At 43.6% G+C, this 17052-nt stretch overlaps 1 protein-coding gene across 2 annotated transcripts in view; it reads right to left on the minus strand.

Annotated features, from left to right (window-relative positions):
- Positions 1–17052, minus strand: part of NFATC3 (nuclear factor of activated T cells 3) — a 140657-nt gene that overhangs the window by 100159 nt on the left and 23446 nt on the right. For both annotated transcript variants that reach the window (XM_084644227.1, XM_084644226.1), the window contains exon 2: positions 4794–5925. In XM_084644227.1, coding sequence (XP_084500353.1) covers positions 4794–5925 — 1132 coding nt within the window. The remainder of the gene's footprint in view (positions 1–4793; positions 5926–17052) is intronic.

The raw sequence follows: 17052 nt of genomic DNA on the forward strand, positions 1-17052 counted from the left end.
CATAAACACATTTAATCTGATTTAAGTTAAAACTGCTTTTTATCATCCTACTATACTACAAATAAATACTCAAAGCTCATGTAATGCAAGAATACTTTCTATTGGCATATGTCTACACTTGAACAGTTACAGAAGTGCAGCTGCACTGCAGACACTGCCTACACCAACAGGAGGGGTTCCCAAGAGGCAGTAGTTAGGTCGACAGAAGAATTCTTCTGTTGACCTACTTCTGTCTACACTGGGGGTTAGGACAGCATACCTACGTCTCTCAGGGGTGTGGATTTTTCACAGCCCAAGAGACGTAGCTAAACTGACATATGGTCTCACTGTAGACCAGCTCTTAAAAATCCTTACATTTTAAGGATATACTAAAAGATTGTAGAATGAGGGGACTCCAATAGTATTTAGGAAAAAACTTCAAAAATTCAACTAATTTATGTCCTTAACTACAGCAATTGCAGGTCTCATGTAAGAAGACACTAGTAGAATTCACAGAACAGTAAGGACACTCAATGGGGCAAGGACTCCTGTGAACCTCTGCTTCATTAATTACATGTGCCTAATTTGATATTATTAGCTACATCTAACTTCAGTTTTATTTCACATGCATTCTTTATACATACCCACCCTCATAAATCCTATTTCAGACACATCTATGCATTTAAAAGCAAAACGCCAGTCAACTTTATTCTTCATACATATATGTACAGCCAATTGAAAAATGAAATCATAGATGGAAGTCTTCATTTGGTGTAGTTTGCATATCTATTTAAGCACAGTGCCAAAACCTTAAAACAAAGAACTGCATATGTATGCGAATGTTTTCTAACTTGGCCAAATAAAACAGATTTTCACCAGACCACAGGAAGATAAATCTGCAGTAAGGACACTTCCTCTTTCAGATTTCAAGTTTCTGTGTCAAACCACTGAGGCACTAGAGCAGGGGTGGGCAAACTTTGTGGCCCTCGTGCCACATCAGTAAATAGAAATTGTATGGTGGGCCAAGAATGCTCACAAAATTGGGGTTGGGGTGCAGGAGGGTGCTTTGGACTGGAATTGAGGGGTCTGGAGAGTGATCAGGGCTGGGAGAGGTTCAGGGATGCGGCCAGGCGGCTCTGAACACTGCCCCATCTGCAGGCACCGCACCTGCAGCTCCCTTTGGAGCACACAGGAGCCAGAGTGGGGCCATGCTGCGGCTTCCGGAAGCCGCATGGTACGGCCCCCGACCCTGTGTCCCAGCTGAAGCGGGGCCGAGCCACGTGGTGCGGCCCCCGACCCAGCACCCCGGCCGGACCACCGGGGATTAAAGCAGACCATCGGCTGTAGTTTTGCCCACTCCTGCAATAGAGCCATTCAGAAAAAACTGCATAAATGATAAATCTATTGTGTGTCCCTCTCCCCGACACTCTTCCTATTTTAAAAAAAGGCTCAACTGTTTCTGGTGGATACTGGGCTAGATGGACCATTGGGCTGACCCAGTATGGCCATTCTTATGTAGTTCTAAAGGTTTATTTGCGAAGTCAATAATTCTATGTAATGGATTTACTTTTCTTTTTTACATCTTAGGTTTTTTGTATTGAATTAGCTACGTTAGAATAACCTTAGGGTTGCATGGTAAACTTCTCAGAGGAATTAAAATATTTATTTTTCAAAAATACTTCATTCCACACCCCCGTGTGCACGCATGCGCGCGCACACACACAGGGTCACATATTTTGTAGCTTTTGGAGGCAGATCTCATTGTACACGCCAGGGGCACCTTGCATTACTTATTCCCCCAGCCACCCTCACAAGCTTCCTATGTGCTACGTTCTCATACCCCTCCAGTTCAGGGACCTCTTACAACTTCTACCCTTTCCCCCTAAACCACTGTCCTCTATTCTCCCCCTCACTGCAGAGGCTCTGAGCACTCTCTTTTCACCCACAGCCCCTTTTCCCCTTGTAGCAAGGGCTATGCATTTCCACCATTCCATCCATGGTTCCGCTTGCCCCTCCTCAAGTCCACACCCAAACAGGTCCCTGCTTCCCAAACCACCACCACTTTACACATGTACCCCCATCCTACCAATTCCTTTGTGAGCTGTGCCTAATGATGCCTCCTAGGACATTCCCTGATTTTTTGGAATTGATTGGATGCAGCTTTCCACCGTTCCAAAGTTATCACATTACAGACAGAAACAGATGCTACAGAGTTCAGTGTTAGACCTTGCTTCACTTGGCAAACTACAGTACAGTCTTAAATCATGTGATCAAATACTTTTGTTCTCCACATGACCCCCTTCCTCTTTCCAACTGGTCTTTTTAAGAAAAAAAAAGTCTATTGAGAGACTGTAGTCTCTCGAGATTAAAAGTAACTATTCCATAGCCTTCTTTTTCACAGGCAGGTTGGTCTGCTTAAAAGGCTCAGGGTGGAAGATCCCAGAAGTTCAGAGTGGATGCAAGACTGAATGAGCAGTCTCTTTCAAAAGCAGAATGAGAAATTCAGGATAGAATTAAAAGGTATTCCTGCTACAAAACTAGACTGTGTTCCCACTAGAAGCATTAACCACTTTTAAATGTCTGGTCACTTTTGAGGAAAATCCTAAGGAGAGTGCTGCTTCAGACAGAAAAGTTGGTTCACCCATGGAAGTGCTAGTTCATACAACATGCTGTCTGAAAAGTGAAAACTCTCTCTCATTGGGAGCAGAAAAAGGTAAATCCCATTCAATGCAAATCTGGAGATACTTATGAGGAGCACTTTACACTTCTTGCTTCCTTTATTTATTTTGCCTCATTTTAACTCAGAATGAAATTCAATTAAAGCCATATAAATTCTCAAGTTTGTGTGTCCAGTTGAAAAGTATCCAGCTTTAGAAAGACTAATAATGAACATACAAATTCTGAAAATAAGTGCTCTGCAGAGGTGGTCTGGAATCTTTCTACGCAGCTGTGGAAACAGAATAAACTGGCTAGTTTTGCTGTTCGTGACAGAGGGCTAAGCCCTTCTAACAGACAAGTCTGATTCTGCCTCAAAGCACCAGACAACTGGAGACCCATTGTGGGTAAATATGAAATAAGAAGTATAACCAGCTTTTCATTTATAACCGTGGCCATATGTTTACTGACAAAAACCTTTGTTAATGAAGAGTTAAGGTTACCCAGTTGTATCATGTCCTTTCAGAATGTTGAATGCAGTAAAAGGAATGTCCGAAAACCGGGAAATACACAGTTAAGGTACACACCCACACAACCCTTAACTCTGCCCTCCTAGAGGCGGCCATAGCCACTGGGAATTATCTGCATGCACTGCTGCTTCTGTCATTGTGTCAGGTGAACATATATTGAATGGTGGAGAGATTAACCGGAGCAGCTTGGAAGAGCTGATTGTGAGATGAGGTGATCTTGATGGCTGTACATCTATGGATGTTTGTGTTAGCCCCTCTCCCTGACCATTTTACATGTGATCACAGGAAAGAGGTACCTATATACCTTGAGAGGGCTGACCCTCTTGGAGGGGCATCAGACTAGCCTGCTGAGTAGGACCAGAGAATGCTGCCCAACTCTAGATTCACCTGTGCCCACTCCACTTCAAAATATTCACCAACAGCTGCAGTTAAAGTGGTGAGCAGCTCTGTGAAAGATGCCTCAAGTGACTTGCATAAATATCTATGCATGTTCAGCCAGGAGCCCACTTATCCAAGCATTTCTTCTCAGCCACAAGATCATAAGATCTCGTGGCCCCACAAAGCCACGAACGGATACCACCTCTCCACCCTGAGCAATATGTAGCCTTCTAGTGAGTAGGGAGTGAAGAAGAGGGAGAGGAGAGGATATTATAAATAGAACACCAAGAAATACACAGAAAAACAAAAACGGCAGAAAATCAAAAGGGCAGAAGGGGAAGAGAGACCCTACATGGCAACTGTGCTGATGCACTGAGGAGATACCAATACACTTCTGTAGCTAAACAGACTGCAAACAACAGCAACCACCAGTTACTTCAGTTTGCACAGATTTCAAAGTAGCATTGTGGAAAATAACCAGATACACTTTCTCTATAGGATTGCAGCAAAACAGAAACGAATAAAAAGTGAAAACCCAATTTAAAAAACCCCAGCTCTATACAAATAAACGGTAAACCTTTATAGGTCTATTAGACGTACAATGTGGGTGAAGTGTATCTTTGATTGGACCAACTTCTGGTGTGAAGAAGAGCTCTGTGTGATTCAAAAGCTTGTCTCTCTCACCAACAGAAGATGGTCCAAAGATATTATCTCACCCATTATCTCGTATTATCTCATTGTGTCTCCAATATGCTGGAACCAACAAGGCTACAACTACTCACACTTTATATGCCTCTCTCTCTTGCTTAGCCACAGTTAGTATTTTATTGCTCTACTAGGTTACTACTAATTTATTGCACCCAAGTGCACTACGCATTGGGACTATGAATAGAACATTTCTTCCTTGAAGAATTTATAATTTAAGGCCCAAATCTCACAGGAAGTTGTATGTTGTGAACTGCTTTGTCCTTGTGAAATTCCATTTGATTCATTGGGGTTCTGTGCAAGGACAACAGTCTGCTCACATTCAACAAAGTATATGAGCTGAAATAATTGTTGCATTATAATGTGGATGGAATATTTTAACAAAGAAGCAGATCTGGTGGTTCCATTTATTTTTCTAATTATAATATTCATATTGCTAATATAATTCTCTTTGAAAAGGCTCATAATGCATCGAGATAAATACATTAAACATATGTAACACATTCAGGAAAGTTTGAAAAACTCCTAAGTTTTTATACCACTTACCGAAATATAGGAGTATGGCCAGGCTTTGGTTTGTTCCAAGTAAAGTGCGAAGGAACAGAAAGAAATTGGTCACCAGGCAAATCCTTTTTCAACACATGCTGAGATCCAGAGCAATCATCTACTGCAGTTTCAAGGGATGGTGATAAATTACCCTGTTCTTCAGAACAGAAATCTATTTTTCCTGATAAAGTAGCAGTTTGATCCTCAGAGGTCTTTCTTGTTTTAAGAGGGATGTCAGTCTCTGTACAACACTGAAATGGTGAAAGGCCAGGATTAAGACCTTGTACACTATGGAGAGAAGTGTTTAACCATGTGTCTTCTGTTATGCTTCCCCTGGGAGAGTGGCCAGGTGATGGAGTTGGAGAATGGTGAGGAGAGAGAGAGCCGGGATAACAAACTTCTGCACTGGAGTGTCGTCGCTTCCCACAGGGGGATGTAGGTCTCGATGAGGGCCTTGATGTTGGTCTTGGGTTTAGCCAATTTTCATCTGTAATACTAGTTCTAGGAGAATGACAAGGAGACTGTCTAGGAGACAGGGCATGCCCAAATCCATAAGGCTGCTGCCAAGGTTCATCCCCTGGACTCCGTGGAGAACCACCAGGAGATGCCAAAGGAGATCCAAGGGTAAATCGAGCAGCAGCTTCATTCAGCTCTGAGTCTACATCATCATAAACATGAGAGATGGACTCGCAAGAGGAAGCATCTGAGAACCAGCTCCTGGAGGAAATGCTGCTGGCAGGGCTTGGGCTAAGGGATGATTCCCTGTATGATGGCTCAAGAGGAAGATACAGGTGGTCCCTTGAAGGCCTTTCCATATATTCATTTTCTGGGCCATTTGTGCACAATTCATTCTCACTAGCTTCAATCCCTTGATGACAGTTAGGAGAGATAGATGTAATTTGAATACTAGGGCACTCAAAGGGTTTGGGTCCACCTATTGGACTGTATTTGGATTCTGGTACCTCGCAAGTTCCTTCATAGTTTTTATGACCCTGCAGTCTGGTTGGTGGAGACAGAGGAGAGGAGTGTGACTGCAATCCATGATGAGGGATACAAATTGGCTGATTTACAGAGGATGATGGTTGGTCTACATTAAAGATGTATATGGATGCACAATCATCTGGTTCAAGATCTGAAAAAGGAAGAGAAGAAAAAAAAGTCAAAAGTGTAGTATGTAGTATATCAAGTTTCACTTATTTGCCTGATAGTTACTCATTATTCTAGGCAATTCCCAGGGTACTGAATGCTGTCCAGCTTTCCTACTAGATACCACAAACAAATTTTACAGCCTTAATCCATTTCAGATTTTTTAGATACCAGTTATAAAGTGATAGTTACATGAGGCAATATTTTAATAGAAAAGACATTGCATAGCCGTGATTTTAATGATACATGTTGAATTCGTACACTTGAAAACAGGTTATATATTTACACCCTGAAATACTGATAATCTTTGTACTTCAATCTTTATTTTCGAATATATTTTCCGTAAAACATTGAAAGTTTTAAAAACAGTCAGTTCATTACTTAATTCATACATGTAACTTCCTGTATTTTTTCCCAATAAATTTGCTTTCTTCACTAGTATACAGAGATTTCACCTTATTGTAGTCCAGTTTTCCATTAATAAATGTATTTTAAAGTATTAGAATAGCATGCTTAGCAACATTTACCATGTTTAAAATTAGAATACTACAGTAATAGAAAATGTTCATGAGTCATACCTTTATGTACAGATTACAAACAGCCAGAAACCATTCAATTATAGGAGGCGCTATATATATATATCTATATAGCGCAATACCTGTAATTGAGATTTCCTGAGCACTTCTATTCCAGAAATCCTTCCTCAATCTTTAATATTTTCAGATTGAAGTTTTCCAACTCCAAGGGTCAATAAAAGCTGTTCATTAAAACAGGGCAGAAATAAAAGCTGTGGCATGTAAGCCCTGTAAATATAGTCAGCAGTTGCTTCCTTCAGTTCTACACCAACTTCTCCCATCCCCCTCCTCTGGGCTAGGGAAGCTCAATCAGCAAGAAGCCCGAGAGTGGCCTACAAGGCTTTCCCTCCTGCTTGTTACCACTGGAACTTTCCATCTGTTGCTATTCTTCTGCTAAGGAAAGCCTCCAATTACCAGCTGCTGCTGTTGCTCCTGCTCAGAGAGGTGTATATGAACACAATTATTGGGGGTCGAGGTGTATGTCCCCATCCCTTGACACCCCCCCAACAAAAAAAACCCACACCTGATTCATCCTGGTGCCACCCTCTCCCAATATACAGTATATGAAAATAGAGGGGAATGAATTTAGCATCCTCCTCCAGGCTGTAATCCCCTCTGAGCTTCCCCTTAGTGCAATTTCATTCTTTCTGCTATTGGCCAGACCCTACAGGGCTAGACCACAGAGAGAAGTATCAACTCCTACTCTTTAGCTGATGTTTCAGGTGACACAGAACACAGCTGTATGCAACCTCCCCACCCTACTTCCTTCCAAAGCTTTCCAACCTCTATAACGGTGCCACTGCTGGAAGCAGGAATATAAGAACAGATGAGAGGTGGGACAAGACCAAGATCACGGCAAGCACCAAGAATATAAGCAAGCGAGCAAAAGCATATGGTTATGGGGTGGGGTGGAGGGAAGAAGACAGACATAAGTCTGCACCAAGAGAAAATGGTTATTTCCCCTGTAACAACCACGATAATTAAGACAGTCACCTACAGTTATAAACTACACTGATTTCTTAATGGTGACTACTGCACCCTTTGGAAACTAAGCCACTACCAGTGTTATTTTGCCTACTTCAATAAGACAGCATACAAAAGCAGTGAATTTACCAGTAGTGACTCTAACCTCAATAATGCATGACTAAGGCTACGATTCAATCATGAGTATTTTTAGTAAAAGTTGTGTTTTGCCCATGACTGGTCCACAGCTTTTACTAAAAATACTCATGATTGAATTGTGCGTGTGCACGCTACGGGGAGAGCCGGAGGCCCGATGTTGGGGGGAGGGGGGGAGGGAAGAGCACCACTTCCAGGATGGGGGGGCCCACAGCAGCTCTAGCTGCTGCCAGGATGGGGGAGCCCCGGGGCCAGCTACATTGGCAGCTGCTAAGGCAGTCCCCGGGGCCAGCTGCCCAGGGCCGCCAGAGCAGTGACCAGTGCATCTGGCTGTGAGACCACCCAAGCGGCCGGCTGCAGACCCGCTCTAGTGGCGGCCAGTGTGGCTGGCCCCAGGGCTGCCTGAGTACGAGGCTTTGGGGCCAGTTGCTTGGGCGGCCCTGGAGTCAGCCACACTGGCCACTGCAGAAGTCAGAGGTCGCAGAAGTCTCAGAATCTGTGACTTCCGGACCTCTGTGACGGACACGGAGTCCTATGCATGACTAAATAAGTGTATTAGAATCTGTTTTCCTCAACAGGGGCTTCCTGTTCTGACAGTACATATACTAACAAAAAACCATGAACTTCAACGTTTCAAGTCTGCTACTATGGAATTAAGGCTTGCTTGATACTAAAAATCAGTTTAAACAAAACATTTGAGCACGATACAGCAAAATTACAAAGCTCTAGGTTACCATACTTAATGATGCTCTGTAATTTGAATTTGTATCTTACCAAAACTACACTGCAGAATGTGAGACTAGTATGTAATTCCACATATAAAAAGGAAGAAAAACAGCAACATGCTTTTTTCTTTCCTGTGCATGACTAGATTTTTCTCAATACATACAATCAGCAGCAGTTCATGGTGGTGTTTGGAGTTAGACGTGAATATTCCGGGGGTGGCCAAACTGGCTCGTAAGCCACATGTGGCTATTTTACTATTAAAGTGTGGCTCTTGGAGCCCTCCCCCCGCCATTCTTCATCTACCAGTCGGGGGGGAGCACGAAAAGAGCTCGGGGCTTCTGCACAGCACATGTGCAGAGACTCAAGGCTTCAACAGGAGTGGGGCTGAAGCCCTGAGCCCCAGCAGGCGTGTTCTGCAAGGCTGAAGCCCTGAGACCCCCCCTCCCTCCTTGCAGGGCAGAAACCCCTAGCCCCACCACCCCGCTGCAGGACTGAAACGCCACTCCGGGTGGTGTGCCCTGGCTCTCGAATTTCTGAAGATTGCCGAATGTGGCTCAGAAGGTCAGTAAATTTGGCCACCCTGATATATTCTCTGAAACTGGGGTGGACAAACTTTTTGGCCCAAGGGCCAGATCTGGGTACAGAAATTGTATAGCAGGGCATAAATGTTCATGAAATTGGGGGCTGAGGTGAGAGGGGAAGAGGAGGAGGGAGGGCTCCGGCTGGGGGTGCAGGCTCTGGGGTAGGGCTGGGGATGAGGGGTTCGGAGGATGGGGGGGTTAGGAGTGCAGGCCCCAGGCAGCGCTTACCTCAAGGAGCTCCCAGAAGCAGTGGCATGTCCCCCATTCCAGCTCCTATGCAGAGGCTTGGCCAGGCAGCTCTGCGCGCGGCCCCATCCGCAGGCACTGCCCCCTGTTCATGGCCAATAGGAGCTGCGGAGGTGGCGCTTGGGTCAGAGGCAGTGTGCAGAGCCCCTTGGCTGTCCCTGTGCGTAGGAGCCAGAGGGGGGACATGCCGCTGCTTCTGGGAGCCATGCAGAGCTGGAGTGCCAGAGCCCTGGATCCCACGCCCTGGCAGGAGCTCGAAGGCAGGATTAAAACATCTGAAGGGCCGGATGCAGCCCCCAGGCTGTAGTTTCCCATCCCTACTCTAAAAACTGAGCTGCAAAGCCTGAAACTGGGAAAGAGGGATTTTTGGGTCATACGCACATCCCACATCAATCTGAATATTCAGGGAGATTAGACAAGAAACTGTATCCCCAACAGTCCTTTCAAGTAATTTTACTTCTTACTCTTGGCACCTCAATATTATGCTAGGTACGCCACAGACTGATAAATCTGACAGTTTATCAACTCTTCAAAGCAAGGACTACCTTCAGAGCTCCTTAACACATTCAGTTTTTGCAGGGAAGATGCCCTGCATCTATTGTGTTTCCTCCGTCTTGCCTCAGTCTATGCTGCCTTGTAGAGCATGAGGCTACATCAACAACAGCGTATTAACCCTGAGGGCTCAGCCGAGTATTAGTTCATCATTTAGCAGCAAGGTATTCCCCGGGAAATATTTTCACCCTCTGACTCTACCACCTCAACCAAGCTTCACAATAATATTGTACACAGCAATGAATTAAACTGTTTGTTTCAAATGGTTTAAAACTTATACTGTATATGTATATAATGTCTGTCTGGCGAAAAAAGTGTCCTAAAACCTACCCCCCCCCATTTACATTAATTCTTATGGGGAAATTGGACTCACTTAACATCGTTTCGCATAAAGTCACATTTTTCAGAAACACAACTCCAACATTAAGTGAGGAGTTAATGTGAGTAACTGACAGAAATAATACAGTAAGTGGAAGAAGTCTACATTGTGGTTCGAAAGGTTCCAACCCTGCTGATGAACCATGTGGGTATCAATATGATGCCACATGCTGAAATTTGTTTTTCTCCGCCTCGTTTCTTTTAACAGCATAGGAAATTACACACAAAATCACATTAAAATGAACATTACGATTTCATATCAAGCACTGAAAAGTTAGAAAACATCTGAATTAAGATTGCTAAGTATTCAAAAATGTTGGCACCCCAAGTTCATGGACACTTGATTTTGTTCTCTGTGCCTCTGCTTGCCAGCTATAGAACGGAGATTATACCACTTCGCCTCTGAAGTGTTGGGGGGGAGGGAGGGAAATCAATTTATTAGTATTTCTGAAGTAGTCATTTCTAAAAGCCCACATCATTCCTGAAACTTCTTCCATTTTCTTCAAAGACACTGTTTGGTTAAGACCAGCTCAAGAGAGAAGGTATTCTGATGAGCAGAAGCACTGATCCAGCATTTCAGATCAAATGAAAAAGAGCAGGTTTAGAAGTCTGGCAACTAGGGGGAAGACAGGATATCAAAATGTAAACAGATTGTGCCACAAGGAAAAGAGAGCCAGATGTCTACAGCAGAGAGAAAAATGCAGTGGTGAGATGGAGATGCGCAGTAGATCATAACATGGAATGGGAAAGGAAAGAACTTTATACCAATCATTTTTAAAAATACTTATTTTCTACTTGGTCTACAATTTGCTGAGTGACAAACATCCACTGAACTACAAGAGCTATGTCCCAGAGCTGGCTGTAAAGATGATGTAAAAAACTGGAGCCACTAAGCCAGAGGTTCTCAAACTAGGGGGCCAGGACCCCTCGGGGGGGGGTCACAAGGTTATTATATGGGGGTTGTGAGCTATCAGCCTCTACCCCAAACCCCACTTTGCCTCCAGCATTTATAAATGGTTTTAAATATATAAAAAAGTGGTTTTAATTTATAAGGGGGGGGTCGCACTCAGAGGCTTGCTATGTGAAAGGGGTCACCAGTACACAAGTTTAAGAACCACTGCACGAAGCCAACTGCCCTGATTGTTAGTGGTGCTTTATTTTTCCCCATTTGGAAATATTACATTCATGATGAAGTAGGGGAAGGACTTAGCATAGTTTCTCCTCTGCAGAAGGGCCTCTCTTTCCTACAAAGTCTGCCAATATATCAGGGATGGAGTTTGTAGAGGTTGGTTCAGTAGCAGGACACATGGCAGGTGAATTAAGTTTCACAGTGCAGGGAGTATTAGCGACGATGCTGGTGTACTCAAGTCTATGTTGAACTGCAGAGTTTGTCTTACTCTGATGCATCTAGTCACATCCAGATCTAAAGATTACAAGGAACAGAGATGAGGGGGCATGAGACCACATGAGCATAGAAAAGGCACTTTGACTTCCATACAGGGGAGGAGCTTTTTATTGCAAACAGAAATTGGTCTTTGCAAACCAAAAGATTTGAAATCAATAAAAGGACTCAAGCCTTTGGGCAACAAACTACAGTATCAGGATGTTCTAATACATAAATAAAAATTCGGGGCATATAATGCTGAACAGCAGTTTACAGATAAACTCAGCCAAAACTGTCAACTATATTACATCAAGGGTCGCAGAACTGCTGTTCAAATCTAAATGCCAATACCATAGTTGATGTCCATCATATAATCCTAGTCACTGTGTATGGCCTAAAAAAGGTCCAACCATCAATCACCTACAGAGATGGAGAGAAGCCACAATACGCAGGAAACAAAGGTCCTTTTAAAAAATAGTATGATATACAGGAAAGGTGCTATAACACTATATAAGATTAACACTATAAAGTGCCTGAAAAGAATAACTACTTAACTGTAATTCTGCTTTTTTTTTTTAAAAAAAATGAACTCCTAAATTTGGGTAGTATAAGTCAAGCCAAAACTTCTCTAGCTCTCAAAGCTTGGTCCTTTGGAGGCACAGGCAAGCAACCCTTATTCTGAGGCCAATAGCTAATGACATAGTGCCCTCTAGAACATATATTTTTCAGTTCCTTGTTAAGCAGGAATGAAGAGCTCCCCAAAGTATAGTTTAAGCCCACACAACATTTGTCAGGGACAGATCAACAAAGAAAAATAAAGAAAATGCCATACCCCTTCCCCAATTCTGACAGTAGGTGGATGTGTAAACAGGAATCCATTCACATATTTTAACGAATCAGAATTAGAAAAAAATTAGAATCAGAAAAAATGTATGAGGGGGAACAGGATAAAATTCAGGTTACAGAGAAGTTGTCCCAACCCAAGACAGAGTTCGTAAGGCTGAAGACCTAGAACCAACATACAGCTCTGCAGCGGACTGCAAATCAGGACATTTATGTATGGACAACTAGTCTCAGAATGAAGCTGCCCTGTCTCTAAAAGTAAAAAAAAAAATATCTAAGTATGAGGCCCACTATTTCCACTCTCCATTCCCCTCCAAAAATATCCATGCAGCAGGGAACACAGAGAGGAGGGAAAGTTCTTCATTTCTTGAAGTCTAAGTACCAAAAGCTGACAGTGGGTAAGGAATCTTCATTCCTTCTCCCATGCCCAGAATCCCTTTGAAGGGACTGGGGGGGAACATAAATGACAGAATTTCATCACACCCAGGGAGAAGGCAGCAACAGTATATATGTGGGAGAAAGATGTACAGGTACATGCTCCTTATTGTTGGAGCTCTCAAGACCACATATGCTTCTCTGCTGGTATGGCCTACATTTATCAACAAGAGAAGAAAATTACTTAAAATAGTGGACCATGGGGGTGTGGGGGAGGGAAGGGAGAAGTGCAGTAGACAAGGGTATTTGTTATATACTTGGATGGTCAGAAGTCAGTGCTTTAAAGAATTTGTTTTAAACTCCCTCCTCCCCCCACATGATGTTGAATATTTAAGAAAAATTCAGCATACAATATGAATATCAGTGGCTAGACAAAGGGTCCAATTATTATAACCTCAGCACTTCAATAGTTCCTTTTTGCCTAGAAAAGAGAATTTGTTATGGTTTAATATTCATACAAAAATTGTAAACTTACATTGGTGAAGAACAGGTAGATTGATATGTTGAAAGAAACTCTTGCAACATTTGCCATTTCCCAACAGAAGATGTAAAAGATACACACACTGGTCACTCAGATTCTCCTCCCCCGCCCCTTTCTTCTATTACAGTCAAACATTCAAAAAAAAAAAAAATGGAGATCAGCCATCAACCAAGATCAATTTTTTAAAATCTATTCTTTGTAAAAAAATCTTTGTTCTCACAGCATGGTCATGAAATGAACAGAATTTTTAAAGTTTCCTTTTAAAGAAAAGGGCAAGTTGGTTTATTTACAAATGCACATTAACATCCATACCCAAGGTACTCAGAAAACCTTATATCAATTAAAAAAAGTTATGGCCTTAAAAAAAAACAAACACATACACTTTGAAGTTGAAGAAACAGTTATAGAAGAATCAAGCCCTATTTATATTCAATCATCATCATGAATGGCTTTAGACACTGCCTCCACAACACATGGTTAAAACTCATATTAATCACGGTAGCTAACTTTGTTTTGTTCATGCCAGAAGCCTAGGTTGGCACAGACGTCAACTGATTCAGCACATTTTTTTTGCAGAAATAGTTTGTGGATCCCGTTGAAAACCACTGGTCTAGACTACAAAAGAGTGTGCTGAATCAGTTGGCAGGGCTGAAGCCAGGAGCTGAGGGGTTGAAGCCCCGATCTCCAGCACCCCCTGTGGGGCTGAAGCTGGGAGCAGCAGGGCTGAATTTTGGAGGCCCAAGTCCCAGTGCTCCCCATGGAGCAGAAGCCCTGAGCCCATGGGCAGAGTTAGGAGACACAGGAGTGTTGCTCCCCCGCAAACTACAGTGCAAGAGCAGGGCATTCCTGGGGTAGCTCCACCCGCCACACACACACCCCTCCTTCTCTCCCTGCCCCTGTCCAGGTCAGTGGCGGGCAGCCAGAGCCAAGCAGTGCAGGACAGCTGCTGCTCTAGCTGGTGCCATGGAGCAGGCAGTCATACCCTCATATCCTGCTGCTGCTGGTGCAGGGGGCTGAAGCTGCTCCTCAGCTCCCAGCCCTCTTTACTCATGCAGCCAGTAAGAGCTGTCTGGGTGGGGGGGACCTGGCTCCATGGCTGGCAGAGCCCTCGGGGAGCTGCTATCGCAGGGGGAGCCCTCCCTGCACCCTGACCTACCCCCCCCCCCATCTGCACATAGCTCAGAGCTACCCCGTCCCTACACCATCCACCCCCCATCTGCACACAGCCCAGAGCTACCCCCATGCCTGCACACAGCCCCTAGCTACCCCTCTCCCTGCACCCTGAGCTGAGCCCCCCACCTTTGAGTTATAATTTTCGCTTGTGCCCTTCCTGCTCCCCACCTGAGTCAGGGGGTGGAGCTGGCTCAACCCCCGCTGGCCCTTGCCCACCCAGAATAGAAATGAAACTACACCTATTCCCGAGCCCCCACTCCCTGGCTGTGCTCTGGAGTTTTTGTAGCATGTTATGGTGGGCCTCAGAAAGAAAAAGGTTGAGAATCCCTGACGTATATTTATCTTATTATAGACAATCACTAAGACTGCAATTTAGTCAGGAGGTCACGGAATCTGACTTTCAAAGACCTGTGTGACTTCAGCCAGTGCCAGCAGGCTGCAGCAAGGGGAACCTGGAGGCGGGGGGACCCCCTGTAGCTCCCAGCTGCCCCAGCTCGCACTTTGTCATGGGTATTTTTAGTACAAGTCAGGGACAGGTCACAGGCTTCTGTGAATTTTTCATTACTGTCCATGACCTGTCTGTGACTTTTACTAAAAATATCCATGACAAAAAACTTAGCCTTAACTATCACAGGATGGCTGGCCCCTTTAAGAGTAGGCAGCACCCACTCCATCCATCTTCTTTAGGGGAAAAAAATTCCATCTCTGACCACCTGTAAGTATCAGCATGGTAGCTGTATTAATTTGAATCAGCAAAAACAATGAGGAGTCCTTGTGGCACCTTAGAGACGAACAAACTTATTGGGGCATAAGCTTAAGCATAAGCTTTTGTGGGCTAAAACCCACTTCATCAGAAGTAATTACAACTGCTTAGGTAGCTGACTGGCCCCTAATTGACTAATGAGAATCTGGACCTCATAAATGGCAACCACAGCTCAGCTGGAGGACAGTTCCCGTAGAGAGGCACTCCCAAAGAAAGAAGTAAGAGAATATCTTTGGAAAGCAACTTAGGGAGGGACCTTCCAAATTCCTGCATGACTGGAGACTCAGCCTATAAGGAGCTGCATGCTGTCTGGAGAAGAACTGCAGTTGGCTGGCTTCAGCAAAGCAGTCAAAACTGAGAGTGTCTTTAGAGTACAGGGGCTAGAGTTGAAATGGAAACTCAGGTGGAAAAAGTTCAGACCGAGTATGCCTCCCCACTAAGAAGTCTGGATGAAGATCTTTTCTGTTTTAGTTGATATTTCTGTCAATGAGACACTCAGAAGGGGGTGCTGTTAGATATATAAATGTCTCATTTAATGACCCAAATGAGGAAATTATTGCAGGGTGTACACCCACTGGTCCCAAAGGGGTACACAGGGATACCATGTTCCTTTTATAGGCTACTGATAATCTTACAGGGAACGGGATACTGTAGAAATGTAAAGACAAAAATACCTTCATATCAGTGTACGATCAGTGTATTAAGAAGACACATCTAACTGAACACCTAGTCATGAATAAATTTAGTAAAGCTAAATTTAGCTATATGCAGAAGTTACATGGCTTCAGATTCAACTACTAATTAACAGAGGATGAAATCGTGGCCCCACTGAAGTCAAGGGTAAAACTCACAAGGACTTCAACTGGGTCAGAAATTCACCCAGAGAATCCAAACACAACACAAGAGAAGCAATGGTTCCAAGACCTGCTTAATATGGTGATTAGAAAAATACTAAAGGTCTTACAAGGAGGCAGGAAAAGTTAGCTATATAGCTTGAAAATAAATAAATAATCAATCTTTTCCTGGCATTTGCTACACCCTCTGCCCTGTCTGAAGACAGGGTGGGCAAACATTTCCTTACAACATTATGCCCCTGCTGTTTTCTGATACTGCAGCATGTATATTTGCCAAAGCACTAGTGATCACATTCAGTTCTTTATTGCAGTTTCATAGGAAAACAGCATGCTGAGAGAAGAGCATGCTCGTGCAGATTGTGTTTTACGTTAATGGATCAGATGATTTCTTCAAAAAGAAAGTTTCTCCTTGTCTGCATATCTCATACTTCTCTTTTTTGAAACTGTTCACACTAAAATCCTGCCATAATTTCCTGTACAAACTTAAGCAAAATGTGGTTTCTACTAAAACAGCAATAAAAAAGGAATCCAAGCCTATGGCAATAAAACCCATGTGACAGAGTTACGACTATGACAGCAAATATCAAAGGAAGTGAAACATTTTGGGCCCCCATCCTTTTTTAAAATGCATGAAAAACATTACTGTTGTTCCTTTTCAACCTGAGTGGTTACTCAAAGTTCAGGGCCCTTAGGCATACTCCAGTTGGAAGCAGAAATTGATGGAATCCAATATTTTCTTTGATGCAATCTTGTTCATTTACAAATAATGTACAAAGGCCTGCTTCTCTGAACACAGGTGGAACCAAGAACAAAAGGAGCAGTTGCTTAGCTCAGGGCATGGCTACACTGAAAACTTCAAAGCGCTGTTGTGGGAACGCTCCCACGGCAGCACTTTGAAGTGCGAGTATGGTCGTACGTGAGCGCTGGGAGAGAGCTCCCCCAGAGCTCCTGGTAATTCACCTCCACAAGGGGATTAGCGCCCAGCGCTCGGAGGCTATCTACA

This window comes from Lepidochelys olivacea (assembly GCF_965140295.1).
Source record: "Lepidochelys olivacea isolate rLepOli2 genome assembly, chromosome: 12".
NCBI lineage: Eukaryota > Metazoa > Chordata > Testudines > Cheloniidae > Lepidochelys > Lepidochelys olivacea.